Genomic DNA, 17,693 nt, shown 5'->3' on the forward strand with positions numbered 1-17,693 from the left:
AAGAGAAACATTTTGGCCACCTTGTCATGTTCAAGTTCAATCAATTTCATACCAACTCTTGTTTTTCCTCTATTCTTTTTTTCCCTCCTTGTGGAATTTCATACTAGCTCTTGGTTTTCCTTGAAACAACAGTATCATTATTGAATAAATGAAGCTTCCTTATCTTTTTCCATAGTCCCAAACTTCATATGAACCGAATTTAAAGATAAATTTATTAACTATAATTTTTTTTTTCAATGTGGATACCAGAAGTTCATAAAAAAGACACCAATTTGTTTTGGTGTAAGTAGGATTTGAATTTAAGTCTTTTATTTGAGAATGATTTTTTTTTTTTTTTTTTAACAATTGAGTCAATTGGAATTCATGAATTTATTAACTGTTTATTTCTTTTGATAATAGGGTTTAAGAGGTTATGTATCTCAATTGATACCGCTTGGTGTTTTGAAGTTTTTAATGAAGATGTTTGTGATTCAAATCCTTCCAACTCGACTATAAAAATATAAAGACATTTTTATTAGAAACACAAAAAAATATCAATTACATTATAAGCTTTTTGTGAATTTATTAACTATAAGGTAAAAAGCTTATTGGATGGTAAGAAGCTCTATGGACAAGTTTGGTGTGGACCAACGGGGAAAATCACTTCCATTCATAAAAACTAGAAAACGACTTTTTGCAAGTTGTGTCATGTCATCCCTATCTTTCTTTTCTTCTTTTTTTTTTTTTTTTTTTTTTTTTTTTTTTTGATAAACTACAATATATATTAAAAACTAAAAAACAGGAATAGATAAGCAATCACCCTATCTTTCTTTGTTGCTTTCTCACTAAAAAATCAATTAAAAATACAACTTGAGGTCCTACACGTTAAATTAAATAGCTCACTGAAAAGTTCAACACATTCAATTAAATTAAATATCTCACTACTAAAACATTAACGAAAAATACAATGGGTCATACACTGCGTAAGAAAAGTTTATCAAAGTCTTCGTTATTTAACCATAAGAATATTAAGAAACTCGTAGCTCAAATTAATCCATGAAACGATCGCTTCCCACCAGCCTTACAAAAAGAGGTCCATGACAAAAAACCTTTCAGCATGGGCTTTATATCTTCTATAATGAGCTGTTAGGCCCAGTTTATGTCTAAGAAGTTCTTATGTGTAAACCAAAGTGGAAAATAGTTATATTTGTGAGTAATTTTCACTCAATGGCAAAAGGCTTCTTAAGCCACCTATATCTGTGAGTAATTTTCACTCAATGGCATAAGACTTCTTGTGCCAGTGGTGTCTAAGAAGTTTATGTTTGACTATTAACTCACTCTTCCTATGGGATGTGCTCGACGACTTCTAGCGAAATAAAAATTAAAACTTTGTAACGAAAAATATAAATTGAGTGCAACAATATTCCAAAATTTGTTTCTTTTTTGGTAGAACGAATATTTGTTTCATCCACAAGAATTGATTGCAAATTTGCAACAAGATTCTTTTTGGTCTTTTACAATATAGAAATTCTATTCTAACCTAATCTAAGTATATATGTATGTGAAACTCACTCTTAGAGACTTTAACATTAGCCCTTGCCCCCCACACCCATTTAATAAAAATATTGACAAAAACTTAAAAACACTTTTCCATATGTATATTTAAAAAGTATACTATGGTTTCCATCAAACCTTGTTCTATTTAATTTTCAAACAGAGCAAATAGGGATCAGTGTCACAATGCACCATATAGTTTGATATGTTTAACGCCATTGAATAAGAAAGCACCAGATACGTTATACGGGTCAGATACAGTTCAGCATGTTGACATGGTAGATCAAGAAAAATGAGGGCACAACTATAATTATATTTATTTTATAATACCTTTATATGTAAATGAATTACTCATATAGCCCAAATTCCAAAAAAGTACGTAAAACAAACAGAGATAAAGTCGTACTTTATATTTAAATCATAAATCAATGACTCACACAAGATTTCTAAGTAACAAAGTTACAAAAGCTCTAAATTGCACATGAATTGGGGGGCATAACTTGAAATCTGATCAAACATATACAAAGTTTAGCCTAATTCAGCAGATATTATTCTTTTAAAAAGAAGTTTTTTGGAGGAGTGCAACTGCTCTGTGTCTGTGTCTGTGGGGTGTTTCTGTCTCTCTAATTCTAAGATGAGCACGGGTCCTCTCACTCGTCTTAAAATTTAACACAGAAAACAATTTTTTGGCCACCACACAGCACTTTCAAGATTAGGAAATGTACGTTCCGAATACCAAAAAGTACACTTAAACCAACACATTTGGAGCATTTCCTGCTGGACAGGAAAAATAACATTGATTCTTGACATAAATGAAATGTGTCTGCTGCGCATCAGATGCGTCTTGCAGGGATGTCAGTTCCTCAATCTGTCTGACACTGTTAGGTGTCAGTGCATAAAACTTGCTGAGCTACTGGCATTTATAGGTTTCGAAATGTGGATTAGAAGTGGATATTTTGAATTGGAATATTTCTACGAAATTTCGATGAATACAAGCAAGGTAGGTAAGCACAATAAGTTGATAATAAAAGAAACAAAAATCATTGAAGTGCTTCACTTTTGTTGGGCTTATGCATACAGAAGAACTAACTTTAGATGATGGCAATATTCGATAGCAAAAGCAACAATTATAAAATTGCTCCACCCATGTTGTACACATTATACTATTATAGAGAATGACTGACTACTATTTAATAGAAATAGGATATATTACTCATTTAACATAAATGAAACTGAAGGCTAAAATTATACGTCAATATAAGAAAAATATAACAATAATAGTAATTAAACGAGAAAACATTATTTTTCATCATAAATGACAAGTGCAACAAAGATCTCTAATTCATAACCACAAAAATTATAATTGTTGTTTATTCTAAAAAAATACAAACATAATATCTCTATTTCTAATTGCCCAAATGCAAAAAAAAAAAAAGGTGCTTTGTTAGATATACTTATATACTACGGATAATAAGAAGAAATTTAAGAAGAGGTCATTGGTTAAATTTAATATATAATTTTTTTTTTTTTAAATATTGGAAGAGAAGGTGGAGAATTTCAAAAGTCGGAACTGTGAGCCATGGCACTCCTTCCCTCTATATATTTTACCCTTTTTTTTGCATCAAATCCTGGGGAAAAAAATGCCTTAAGACTCTTGAACTTTTAAGCGTTAGCAGTAAAATCCTTCCTTTCTTCTGATTTTTGGTTGTTGGTTGGGGGGGGGGGGGGGGGGGGGGAGGGAGAGGGAAATGGACATGAGGGGATTTATGAACTATAGAGCCAAAGTTTATGAACTGAATTGGCAAAGACAAAAAAGTCATGCAATCATACTGCAACATAAAAGTTCAGAGGATCTTAATGCATTTTACCTAAATAAAGAATATTTGTTAATCACAGATTCACAGGCCATAATCATCAAAGATGCAACCAAAGTGAGAAACCAGTGTAATATATAGATGTAATTATGTAAATTAATACCAGATCATAAATAAAGTGCTACACATTGAATATAAAAGTAAATGGACTGCTATGTTGATCCTATAATTTTGGAGCTGTGCTAGCAGTAAAATTCTCAGGGTTCTGGTAGTCTTCCAAGTGACATCTACAAATATAAAATTTCCCTTTAAGCAAAAACCTGTTCTATGGATATTTACAAGCATTCTAGAGATTTACTGCACTACAAAAGTAACTAGGACAATGTACACCAGCAAGGTGAGTTATCTGACTTGCTCTTGGAATTATATTCCAGATGGTAGTCTTTTAACACAGTTTCCATATTATCCATGAACTTGTCAAACTTTTCTTTCTTCTTCTTGAACTTCTTCAAACATTTTTCTTGGGATTTAGTCATCTTCCCAATAGAACTGGTGATCACTTCCAACTCCTTTTTTTCTTCAATTAACCTCATGACCTCCACATTTCCTGCCGAGGACCTCACTGTCTGGTGTGACAACTGGGGGAAACATATACGAGGATACCTGAAGAGGAAAAATAAAAAATCTTGGTCACATATTATCAATATGCCTGTAGTCTGAATAAGTACTTATAGTAATCTTGCACATTCCTTAGGTGTCCATATGTCCAAAATGTTTTTTAGATAATTGATCTCCAACAACATGAGAACATTCCCAGTAAAGAAAGCATTCAAAATTGCAATGGGAAATATAGGTGAGTTGTGACATGATATATTGCACAAAGCTTCCTATTAAGTTGGAACCTACTAAGAAAGTATACGTTGTGTTTCATCGTATTCTTCTTTCTCTTTCTAGTAAAATTTTTACAGTTACCTATCAAAAAATATGCTGAAATAAATTTCAGTACATTGTTAATTTCGGGATGCCTGAAGGCAAACAAAGGTTCCTCTCAATTGAGCTTGTGATGCGGACAAGAAGGAGTTCAAGGAAAGACAAGATTAAATACCAAAAGAATCAAGATTTGTGGTCTAGTTTTAATGTCAGACTTTCTAGATTAAATACAAAAGTTTAATTTCTACTTCATGTCTACTAACTAAACTAACAAAAGTTGCTTCCATAAGCAAACCACAAATTACTGTTAGTTAGGGATCAGTTCAAGGCATTACCTGAGTTGCGTATGATGAAATGGAGACCAAACACTCCAAAGCTACCTGCCTATTGGACAAAAGGGACCCTTTTTGTTTTTGATCTACTTATATTTTCTAGTAAAACATTTAACAAATTCTTCTAAATATGTGTAGGTTTCAATGGTTGAACTATCTAGACATGGATTCTTCGATTTGTCATCAAAAAAGGACAAAATTGAAACTCCAAATCTTTCGAAAAAAGTTGATGTTTCGTGTTTGAAAGATGCTTTACAGCATTTCCGGATGGCTATAGCAAGAAGGTAATTGGGTTGTACGAGGATTTGATTAAATTCTCCATATCCTAATAACTTAAGTTTTTGGAACAAACGTAATTTATCAGTTGAATTTGTGGTCACGTGTGCAACATTGACTTCCAAGTTTACAGAATGGCTTCAAATCTTCACAAATCACGACTAATTAGTGGATTGGAGCGTAGTTCCTCTCATAAGCCTAGAGATTATGTATTCTAGACATAAACTTGAAGATAGTTAATGTATTCCTTCCGTTTTAGGTTTTGGGAGCAATTGATCATTTTTGTGGCTGCTTGGCAAAAGAAATATTTGACTATTAAGTTGCTTTTACTGCACACTAGGAATGCACGAATAGGGTTTACCTTAATTGCTTAATTTGGTGTGTGTACTGTGAAGTTAGCGTGAGACATGGATATGTGGTCGTCTTGAATTGACTTAATCTTTTAAGTTGAGTAAATTATCCTGTTTCACAACAGTTTTTTTGTATTGTTTTATTTGAGCTACTTTTTCTCTCTTTTGCCAATTTTATATGTTGAAATATTTTCTTGCTTTTCTAGGATCCCATGCTTACATCCGAGGGAGCGTTACACTATTGATCTGGCTAGGAGTGAGCCAATGGACAGCACTTACCATTCGCAACTGGACAATCCTAATGTTGATTCGTATGAAGAATCTAAGGTCTCTATTGAATTTTATTAACCATTCACTTCAATTTGTTAATAGTTTTCTTCTTTTTCATTTGTTGCATTTAGTACATTAAAAGTTCCCTTTTTCGGATTATTTGTTGCATTTAGTTTATCAAGGGTTCCCTTTTCAATTTGGGTCAAGTGTTGAGAGACGTGGTGGCAAAGAGCCGGTTGGTGCACAAGTTTTCTATAAGCAGCGGCTATTTAAATATTTGCAGGTACAACTATTGGTTTTAACTTCTCTTACATTTTTTTTTTTTTTAGAAACAAACTAACTGTTAAACACACACACACTTAATTACACACTCTCACCATGCCCAAACACATTACTTAACCCAAAGTACCACTACAAAATGGTCTTAACTTCTCGAACATTTAAATGAAAGTTTTAGTTTCTATGTAGTTGATGCTTTTCCTATTTATGCATACAGTATTACCTCGAAGGGCCAAAGATCGTGATGTTTGCTCACGTCTCCTCCTCCGCTTCTTCTATTATAAGATCAAAGGATACACTGGTAATAGAAGAAGCAGACGAGGAGACGTTAGCAAACATCACGATCTTTGGCCCTTCGAGGTAATACTGTATGCATAAATAGGAAAAGCATCAACTACATAGAAACTAAAACTTTCATTTAAATGTTCGAGAAGTTAAGACCATTTTGTAGTGGTACTTTGGGTTAAGTAATGTGTTTGGGCATGGTGAGAGAGTGTAATTAAGTGTGTGTGTGTGTTTAACAGTTAGTTTGTTTCTTAAAAAAAAAATGTAAGAGAAGTTAAAACCAATAGTTGTAACTGCAAATATTTAAATAGCCGCTGCTTATAGAAAACTTGTGCACCAGCCGGCTCTTTGCCACCACGTCTCTCAACACTTGACCCAAATTGAAAAGGGAACCCTTGATAAACTAAATGCAACAAATAATCCGAAAAAGGGAACTTTTAATGTACTAAATGCAACAAATGAAAAAGAAGAAAACTATTAACAAATTGAAGTGAATGGTTAATAAAATTCGATAGAGACCTTAGATTCTTCATACGAATCAACATTAGGATTGTCCAGTTGCGAATGGTAAGTGCTGTCCATTGGCTCACTCCCAGACAGATCAATAGTGTAACACTCCCTTGGATGTAAGCATGAGATCCTAGAAAAGCAAGAAAATATTTCAACATATAAAATTGGCAAAAGAGAGAAAAAGTAGCACAAATAAAACAATACAAGAAAACTGTTGTGAAACAGGATAATTTACTCAATGTAAAAGATTAAGTCAATTCAAGATGACCACATATCCATGTCTCACGCTAACTTCACAGTACACACACCAAATTAAGCAATTAAGGTAAACCCTATTCGTGCATTCCTAGTGTGCAGTAAAAGCAACTTAATAGTCAAATATTTCTTTTGCCAAGCAGCCACAAAAATGATCAATTGCTCCCAAAACCTAAAACGGAAGGAATACATTAACTATCTTCAAGTTTATGTCTAGAATACATAATCTCTAGGCTTATGAGAGGAACTACGCTCCAATCCACTAATTAGTCGTGATTGGGGCAGATTTGCAGCCATCCACATATTAGTCGTGATTTGTGAAGATTTGAAGCCATTCCGTAAACTTGGAAGTCAATGTTGCACACGTAACCACAAATTCAACTGATAAATTACGTTTGTTCAAAAAACTTAAGTTATTAGGATATGGAGAATTTAATCAAATCCTCGTACAACCCAATTACCTTCTTGCTATAGCCATCTGGAAATGCTGTAAAGCATCTTTCAAACACGAAACATCAACTTTTTTCGAAAGATTTGGAGTTTCAATTTTGTCCTTTTTTGATGACAAATCGAAGTATCCATGTCTGGATAGTTCAACCATTGAAACCTACACATATTTAGAAGAATTTGTTAAATGTTTTACTAGAAAATATAAGTAGATCAAAAACAAAAATTTCAAACAGTTTACCTCCACTTTGTACGTCCAACCACTCTTTTTGTGGAATTGACCGGTGTCAAAAATCTGTTCTAATGAACGTGGTATAAGCCCCCTCTTCTCAAAGTCTTCTTGGCTGCCCACCATGGTATGCGTTTTACCAGACCCCATCTGGTCATAAGTGAAGATGGAAACTTGCCAAAACATCACACCAGCATTATATTAATGCAAGTTATATAAAAAAGGCTAAGCAAACCTCTCTGACAGCAGATTCGCAAGCACACAAAACTTAAATATCTAACACTACAATTGCATTTCCAATGTTTTTCACAATAATATAATGCAGAATCTAAGTTTCTAAAACTACAATTGCATTTCAACTCAATGACAGCCAAATGTAATGATATGAAACTAAATGCATACTGAAACTAAATGCATACTGCAAGTTAGTTTAGACATGGTAATCAAAATTCATCTAGTCAAGTAGTGTGGAAAATTGGGAAAAACCTCTCTACAAACATCTACCCACCCAAGAGGCCACCAACAGATACACCAGACATCCCACGTCTTCCCCTGAAGGCAAAACAAGGAGGTGCCTGCAGTGTAGAAGTGGTAGTTTCTAGAGAATTTTTCGTTTTGACATAGTAATGGAGGGTTCAAGACTGTTCAACATTGAATCCAAAATGTTCGAATTGGCAATGTCAGAAGGTGATTCAAGATTTCGTTTACACATTTATGAAAGAGGGAGATACTTCTTAAGATCGGTTTTCTTGCTCTTAGGAAGACATGGAGCAGGATGGTTGCAGGACTCATTGGCTTTACCAGATTTACGAAATTGTGAGAAGGATTTTTTAAAGACATTCAGGGAGGGGGAAACTGCTTTCATCCTACAACTAATGGCTAATGCAAAGGGACAACAATTAATGCTAACAGAATTTGACAAAGGTAGCAAGAAAGGATGATCCTAATCCCCAAAGGCTTTACTATAGATTTCTTCTAGCATTGTTGGTCTGGTGGTGAAGGGAGATGTCATGAATTTTTTTCACAGCTTCCATAATAGAGGAATGTTTGAGAAAAGTCTTAATACCACTTTTGTCTCACCCATTCCTAAAATAGTGGAGGCAGTGGAGCTAAAACATTTCAGGCCTATTAGTATCAAGAATGTGTACAAAATTCTTGTGGTGCAGATCTGAACCAAATTCTTGGCTTCCCCCACAGTGGAAAATCTAATGGTCATATCCCAATTGCTGTTCGCATACAATACACAGGCCCTATGTGGTGCAGATGTGAACCAAATCTGCCATTTGAGTATTTTGTTGTGTCTTGAGGTGGTTTATGGTCTTCGGATCAATTCATCAAAATATGAAATGGTTCCCATAGGGGCGGTGGATGATATAGGGGTGCTGGCTGGTACTTTGGGCTGTAAGATTTCTGCCCTCCCACTGAAATACCTAGGTCTTCCTTTAGGGGCTCCACATAAAGCCTGCACGATTTGGGATGGAATTATAGAAAAGATGGAGAAGCGGCTAGCAGGGGGGAAGAAACTCTATCTCTCAAAGAGGAGTCTTCTACTCTAATTAAGAGTACACTTTCTAGTTTTCCCACTTATTTTACGTCTCCCTTCCCCATTCTAGCCAGTGTAGCCAATAAATTGGAGTAGATTAAAAGAGATTTACTGTGGGGTGGCAATCAGGGGGAATAGAAGATTTATTTGGTTAATTGGTCCACTATCGGCAACCCAATTTGACTAGGAGGATTGGATATTAGAAAATTGGTCAATTCCAATCAAGCTTTATTGGGAAAGTGGTTGTGGAGATATGGTTTAGAACAAGATTCTTCGTGGAGGAAGGTCATTGGCAGCAGAGATGGAACAGGTAGTTGTGATTTAATCCCAAGTGAGGTTAGAGGGCCTTATGGAGTGGGATTATGGAAAGTTGTCCAAAAGGAATGAGATACTTTTGCATCATATATCCGTTTTGAGGTGGGAAATGGTACTCAAGTGTTGTTTTGGAAAGACCATTGGGATGGTAGTGGCACTTTTCAAGCCAAATATCCAGAATTATTCAGCTTTGCCAGAGATAAGGATGCTCAAGTTGCTAATTACATGGAGTGTTTACACAGTAAGGTGATTTGAAAATCTGTTTTTATTCGATAGGCACAAGATTGGGAATTGGAGTCTATGGCTTGATTTTTGGATAATTTGTATGCAGTACAGCTTAATCCTATTTCTAGTGATAAGTTGGTTTGGATGACTCCTAAGAAAGGATTTCAAATCATACAAGTTTCTATAGAATGCTTCAACAAAGAGGTGATTGTACGCCCAAGTTTCCTTGGAAATTCATTTGGAAAAGTCCTTCTCCACCTAGAGTCTCTTTTTTTTTGTGTGGGAGGTAGGCCCTGGTAAAAATTTGACAACTGACGATCTGTGTAGGAAGGGTATTCTTATAGTGGGATGGTGCTGTGTAGATTAGCTTGAGAAAGGGTTAAGTCACTTGTTGCTGCCTTGCCCAATTGCATCTGATCTGTGGTATTTCTCCTCTCCCTAGTTGGGATTTCTTGGGTTATGCCAAACTCTATTGTTTCAATGCTAGTATCTTTAAATGGTATGTTGGGTTCTCATAGATATGGGACCAGGGGGTGGGGGGCGCATGTTTGATGTGGTGCATTTGGGGTGAAAGGAATTGCCACATTTTCAAGGACAAGGAGTCCATTGTACCGAATCTCAAGATTTTATTTCTGAAGGCTCTTTATGAATGGGAATGGAAGTCCTCCACTTTCTCCATGTTTTCTCTGATGGATTTCCTAGATACTCCACTTTTGTACTGTTGAATATACAGCTGGTTTCGTGCATTTTATTTTCAAGTCTTGTTTTGCTTTGCTATTTTTTCTTTGTTTTGAATACACTTTTTGATTTAATAAGTTGCAATTACCTATCCAAAAATCACAAGAAAACACCACCAAGACCAATGCAACTTCAACTTGAGACAAACCCGAGCACAACATAATCTATATCAATATTTAAAGTATTTGTTAAAAAAAAGGTAGGAATTGAACCAAGTGACACAATAAGTTTATACTTGGCCAAAAAAATAGCAACACAAACACCTAAATAAATGGCGACAGGATGAAAGGTTTAAAAAGTCAACAACTGAAAACAAAATTTACCTTGGAGCCATCATGTGCAGTCTGCACCAGCGGGGATATTTCCTTTTAAATGTCTTCTTGAGAAGCTTCCTCAGAAAAATCTCTCATCAACTGCGAAATGATATACTTTTCCTGTTGACATTCAGTAGCATTACATTAGCACATTCAATAACAAATAAAAATACTTGTAGATTATAAATACTAGCATTTCTTATACGTATTCATGGATTTGATGAGGGACTCCGTATTAAGAAGTGTTTAGCAAAACACTTATACGTAATATTTGTAATCAATTTGAATTACTAAATTGATCTTCACGTTGACAACGGCAATACAAACAAAGAAAATGACATACAATATGTTGTGTAAAGAAGTATTGATCAGAATTAATAGAAGTCCTATAAACTAATAGAAAAAGTAGCTGCAGAAAAAATTAATACAGATAAACAGACAAAAGACTAAAATCAAAATATCAATTATAGAGGGAAAAAAGAACTAATCAAGCATATTTATATAGTATTAGATTTCTACCTTTAAAATGCAAGTCAACACCCTGGCCACCAGCTTTGATTGCTTTAGATAAGGTAATCAAATTTTTAACTCTTTTTGCAGCCTCATCAGGAGGCAAAGGGCGCACTCGAACAAAAACGCGAACTTTGCCTTTTAATTCCTACCAAAAAAAAATTTAGTACAAGCGAAACCTCATTATATTGTTGGAGATGGAAAGATGAAAACAAAATTATCATAATTAATTGTAGTTCTTCCTTCTTAATTTTCTCCTGCACCACCCTCTCAACTTTTAAAAGCTATATAAAAAATAAATAAACATTAATGTGGGATTAGAAGTCAGGTGCTTTAACATCCAATCACAAAATAAATAATAAAAATACAAACAAACAAGAAAACAATATAGAAGAAACCAAAAATACAAAAGAAAATCAAAACGAAGTCCAAATCTGCATAAAGAAAAAAGTATCCCTAGCTTAAGTAGTTTATCAATTACCTTTTTCTTTATGCAGATTTGGACTTCGTTTTGATTTTCTTTTGTATTTGTGGTTTCTTCTATATTGTTTTCTTATTTGTTTGTATTTTTATTATTTATTTTGTGATTGAATGTTAAAACACCTGACTTCTAATCCCACATTAATGTTTATTTCTTTTTTATATAGCTTTTAAAAGCTGAGAGGGTGGTGCAGGAGAAAATTAAGAAGGAAGAACTACAATTAATTATGATAATTTTGTTTTCATCTTTCCATGTCCAACAATATAATGAGGTTTCGCTTGTACTAATTTTTTTTTTTGGTAGGAATTAAAAGGCAAAGTTCGCGTTTTTGTTCGAGTGCGCCCTTTGCCCCCTGATGAGGCTGCAAAAAGAGTTAAAAATTTGATTACCTTCTCCAAAGCAATCAAAGCTGGTGGCCAAGGCGTTGACTTGCATTTTAAAGGTAGAAATCTAATACTATATAAATATGCTTGATTAGTTCTTTTCCCCCCCTATAATTGATGTTTTGATTTTAGTCTTTTGTCTGTTTATCTGTATTAATTTTTTCTGCAACTACTTTTTTTATTAGTTTATAGGACTTCTATTAATTCTGATCTATGCTTCTTTACACAACTTATTGTATGTCATTTTCTTTGTTCGTATTGCCGTTGTCAACGTAAAGATCAATTTAGTAATTCAAATTGATTACAAATATTAAGCATAAGTGTTTTGCTAAACACTTCTTAATACAGAGTCCCTCATCAAATCCATGAATACGTATAAGAAATGCTAGTATTTATAATCTAGAAGTATTTTTTATTTGTTATTGAATATGCTAATGTAATGCTACTGAATGTCAACAGGAAAAGTATATCATTTCGCAGTTGATGAGAGATTTTCTGAGGATGCTTCTCAAGAAGACATTTACAAAGAAATATCCCCGCTGGTGCAGACTGCACATGATGGCTCCAAGGTAAATTTTGTTTTCAGTTGTTGACTTTTTAAACCTTTCATACTGTCACCATTTATTTAGGTGTTTGTGTTGCTACTTTTTTGGCCAAGTATAAACTTATTGTGTCACTTGGTTCATCTAATTACTACCTTTTATCAACAAATACTTTAAATATTGATATAGATTATGTTGTGCTCGGGTTTGTCTCAAGCTGAAGTTGCATTGGTTTTGGTGGTGTTTTCTTGTGAGGCGCATACACTTCTACAATTTGCAGATACAACTTAGAAGGAGCAAGTGACACAAAGAAACAAAGAGATTGAGAATTGCCATTCTCATAGTTCACAAGCACTAATAGTCTAATACCCAAATACCCGAACCCAATAACCTCCTAAACAGCTACAAATTTGCTCTCAATGAATCTGACAAAAAAAGAGGAAGGAAAAGAGTGCAAGAAACTGAAGAACAAGGGGATGATGAAGACATATTTGCCAAGGCTCATGCTGTACTTGATAATCTTGAAATCAGCATACGCAACATCAAATATGAATTTCATCAAGCTGAATGAGACCTTACTATGCATTCGCTCTTATTTGGTCAATTTTGTAGATGAAGTTCTCCTAGATGATGTTGCTCAAGGTCGATTCTATGAACTCTGTCAATCCATACTCTCCTACATGCATAAAGAAGAAAGGATTGAAGGTCCAATTCTTTCTATGTTCATGGACCAATATGAGAACACTGTCAAAGACCTTTCTCATATCAGAGATAAAAGAGAAAGAATTGAAGCTCTTAATCATATCATCTCTCACACTCTAGATCCTAGAGCAGCATTCAAAATTCAAGTAGCTGATGCTATGCAAGATTTGACCACTGCATCAAATGAATTGATGCAAGCAGAACAAGAACTTTGCGACGCTCAAGCCAAAGTCAATAGATGTGTTCATAAAAAGAATGAGGCTAAGGCTTTTGTGGATGGACTACTCCAACAGAATGAAGAACCTGACTACTGAATTAGTTTTTACTGAAGAGAAAATTAGAAATAACTGGTCACTGATTCGCAATATGTTAGATAATTTTCAATTCGAGGAATAAACTCTTCTTAGTCTGTATTTCTTTTCTTTGACTTAATTTTGAAAAGCTAGCTTGTATAACTTCTAATTGTTTGGCAGTTTTTGCCTTTATAAATATGTTTTTTAAGGTTTCTATATGCTCGCACTGCAACCGAACTTCTCAATCCTATTACAAATGCTAGTTTTGACCATTTAGTTAGCCTTTAATATTTCTTTACTAAAGGCTTTTTTTTTTTTTTTTTTTGATAAGTAATAAAGATTCATTGATAAAAAAAAAAAAGAGAAAGACAAAGAGAAAGACACCCAAGTACACAAGTGGTATACAGGGGGAACAAATCAAGAACGAACATTACAAAAATCAAGTAAATCCAAAATAGAAGAAAATGATGGTTCCTCCACACAGAGAACCAGTCCAATAAAGTTCTGAAAAATAGAAGCTTGATGTTAAGCATGGAACGCTCAATGTCTTCAAAATACCTACTATTTCTCTCCTTCCAAATGTACCACATCAAATAATGAGGAACAACCATCCAAATATCTCCATTACGATGGTGACCAAAACGACCTTGCCAGCAAGCAAATAGCCCAACAACAGACATTGGCATAACCCAATAAACTCCAAATAAACCAAACACCATATCCCACAACTCCAAAGCAACTGGGCAATGAAGGAAAAGATGGTCAACAGTTTCACAATCACATTTGCACATTTTCTTTTCCTTAAATTGTCAATTATCAGACATTTCCCCAAGGCAGCGGTCCAAACAAAGAAAGCCACTCTAGAGGGAATCTTCTGCTTCCAAATGCATTTCCAAGGGAAAAACTGCTCACTATGACCAACTAGAAGATGATAGTATGCACTAACCGTGAACCCCTTACTCTTACAAGGCAACCAACATCTCTTATCCTCCTAGAACCCCTTCACAGGAGTGCAATAAATGGTATTGATGAAGCTCCTGAAAGCTTCCAATTCCCAATTATGCACTTCCCTACAAAAATGAATCTCCCAATGGAGGACACCATTGTTGAACCTCATTAGATCCGCCACACTTGCCTTTTTGCTACAAAAAATACTAAATAATTCAGCATAGCAATCAGTGAGAGAAGAAGAACCACACCAACTATCTAGCCAAAACTGCACTTTTGAACCATCTCCAATTTCAAACAGAAAAAACCAAGTGCCACCCCCTTCTAATATTTTTCCACAAACTGACTCCATATGGAACAGAGGAAGAGCTAGAACACCAACCACCCCAATCACATCCATACTTCACCTCTATCACTTGATGCCTAAAAGCATCCCTTTCATGCCCAAATCTCCATAACCACTTCCCTAATAAAGCTACATTGAAAGTTCTCAGATTCCTAATCCCCAACCCACCTAAAGCAAGCGGAGTACACACCGTAAACCAATCAACCAAATGAAATTTAGGCTCATCTCCAAGGCCACCCCACAGAAAATCTCGCTGGAGTCTAGCAATTCGGTTGGCCACCGAAGCAAGAATAGGGAATAAAAAAAGAAAGTAGGTAGGAAGATTAGAGAGAGTGATTTTAATTAAAGTGACTCTACCTCCCTTGGATAAACATAATTTTTTCCAACCTGCTAATTTTCTTTCCATCTTTTCTAGAATTGGGTTCCAAATTGACTTGTCCTTAAATTTTGCCCCCAAAGGGAGCCCAAATATTTCATTGGAAGAAATCCTTGCTTGCAGCCTAAGACAGCCACCAAAAGATCCATGTTATGAACTGCTCCCACAGCTACCAGCTCAGACTTACCTAAATTTACCTTCAGACCAGACACAACCTCAAACCAAATGAGCACCATATAGAGAATCAGACCAGACACTTCCTAAAGTTTCTGATGTGAATATTTGAGGAAGGCCTTAACATATAAAAATCTAAATTGACTACTTAAAATTTGGGCTAAACTTGTTAAGTATGGTTGGTAACAATTCAAGCAAGCAAAATTTTTCCCCTCAAGTTAGCCTATCAAGAGCCACAGTTTATACCTTTAAAATGAACTACAACAAGCAAAATACCCATCTGCAATTTAGGAAAATAATAGGTAAAATTTCATAATGAGTTTTTTAGCATAGACCAAGCAACAGAATTACTTTACTGATGTCAAAGACAACAACACACAACAACTACAAGCAGGCCACTTTCCCTTCAATCGCAGCACATTCGGCTGTACTCAAAAACCTCCATTTTTTCAAACCCAAACAAATCATCAAGTTTTATGCGCAAGGAAACCTAGTCACTAATAAAAACTGAAACAAAATGGAGGTTTCGGTCATTTCTTAAAAGCAAATAAAAAGAGAAGAGACAATAAAGAGAAAAAGGGGTATCGGCAGTGCAAGAAGAAGCTCGGCCAAGTGTGAGCTTTAAAGAACAATTTTCTTTTCTTTTTTTTTTTTTTGGTGTTGAGAAAATTAAAAGAACGAAAAATCAAAGAGAGAGACAGGAACTTTACCGAACCACCACCCCAATTGGTGGAGCGGAACACAGTAGCTGCTAGCTGTAGCCATGGAGATCGAGCATCAACTTCTCTCTTACCCGCTTCTCTCCAAACCCTAACCCTTACTTTCTCTGACCTGGGTCTGAAAAGCTTTAAATTCTCACTTAAACACCAGATTCTCTCCAAACCCCAACCCTTATTCTCTCTAATCTGGGTCTGAAAAGGGTGCGAGTGTTTGGGGGTTGGGATCTAAGATGGTGAGTTACTGTTTACTGTTTTTTCTTTGTTTTTGCTTATGGGTCTGAGTTTGGTATGCGGGAAGTGATGACGACGGGATTGAGGGAGAGGCAGAGAGCAAGCGTGGAGGTTGAGAGAATGGTGGAGGCGCAGTCGAGGTTGAGAGCGGAGAGCGAGATAGTGAAATTCAAATTTGGGAAGCTAAAATGAAAATAGAAGCATGGTTTTAAAAATCAGTATGGTGAAACAACCGAAAAAGGAGCTAATTACCGGTTTTAAGGTCGGACCGGGGTCCAATCGATGGTCAAACCAGTGGCATCATAAATAATTTAATTATTATTTATTTAAATTATATAAATAATTAATAATTTTTTAATATACTAAAACTATCAAACCAATAGTAATAAAGATGTTTCCTTTCATCAACACTCTGTAAACAATATTTCACAAACAATAATGCTCTGTAAATCAAATCCACAACATACACAAAATCCACAACATACTCTGTAAAATACTCTGTAAACTATATTTCACAAATAATAATGCTCTGTAAATCAAATCCACAACATCCACAACATACTCTGTAAAATACTCTGTAAACTATACTTCACAAATAATAATGCTCTGTAAATCAAATCCACAACATGCACAAAATCCACAACATACTCTGTAAACGAATAATTGAAAGATAGAAGTTACCACTTACCAGTGAAGTCACGGAACACAGAACCTGAGATGAAGCCATGAACATGAATGGAGAATCTGAGATGAAGCCGAGAGAAATGAAAAAAAAAAAAAAAAAAAAAAAAAACAGAACCGATAAAAGAAAATGATCAAAATCAAAATCAAAAGAAAAGAATGTTACCTGACGAAGCCGAGAAGCAGAGAACAGAGCACTTCAGAGGGCGAGAACGAGAGGGAAAAAATAATGAAAAAAACCCAGCACTTCAGAGGTCCACGATCACAACCATACCAAGTAAATTGCAACATTTGTCTCTAAGGTCCAGAAATTTCTCCTGCAAACGAGAATTGAAGTGAAAAGAAAGGGAAATTGAAATGAAAAAGAAAGGGAAAAATGAAAAATGAAATTGAACCATACCCTGATCGGGCGAAGAGAAGATCGTGGGCGTGGCGCCGTTATGCTTGAGGGCGTGATCGTGGGCGTGGCAGCGAGCGTGGAGGCAGAGAGAGTGAGCGGGCAGAGAGGCGTGAGAGGGCGAGGCAGAGAGGCGTGCCGCGTGACTCGCAGAGTGGGTGAGAGTGTGAGACGGTGAGGCCGCTTGACGGTGAGTCTTGAGAGTTGAGAGGCGTGAGACTTGAGAGAAGGGAGAAGTGAGAACACTGAGAGTGAGAGAAGTGAG

At 35.3% G+C, this 17,693-nt stretch overlaps 1 protein-coding gene across 5 annotated transcripts; it reads right to left on the reverse strand.

Annotated features, from left to right (window-relative positions):
- Nucleotides 1-3,485: 3,485 nt before the first annotated feature.
- LOC115959808 (kinesin-like protein KIN-14M) lies at nt 3,486-17,693 on the reverse strand. Of its 5 annotated transcripts, XM_031078397.1 has the most exons (8): nt 17,432-17,693; nt 17,198-17,348; nt 17,039-17,094; nt 7,523-7,683; nt 7,296-7,441; nt 6,589-6,709; nt 4,613-6,082; nt 3,925-4,010 (listed from the first exon to the last, which is right to left on the reverse strand). In XM_031078397.1, exons 2-7 carry the CDS (start codon nt 17,320-17,322, stop codon nt 6,071-6,073), a joined length of 621 nt encoding a protein of 206 aa, XP_030934257.1. In that variant the 5' UTR covers nt 17,323-17,348; nt 17,432-17,693; the 3' UTR covers nt 3,925-4,010; nt 4,613-6,070. The 5 variants fall into 5 exon arrangements, 3 of the variants coding, with proteins under 3 accessions (XP_030934255.1, XP_030934257.1, XP_030934256.1); XM_031078395.1 differs by lacking the exons at nt 4,613-6,082; nt 6,589-6,709 and having other exon boundaries at nt 3,486-4,010; XM_031078396.1 differs by lacking the exons at nt 3,925-4,010; nt 4,613-6,082 and having other exon boundaries at nt 6,431-6,709.

Source organism: Quercus lobata, chromosome 9, assembly GCF_001633185.2.
Source record: "Quercus lobata isolate SW786 chromosome 9, ValleyOak3.0 Primary Assembly, whole genome shotgun sequence".
Lineage (NCBI taxonomy): Eukaryota > Viridiplantae > Streptophyta > Magnoliopsida > Fagales > Fagaceae > Quercus > Quercus lobata.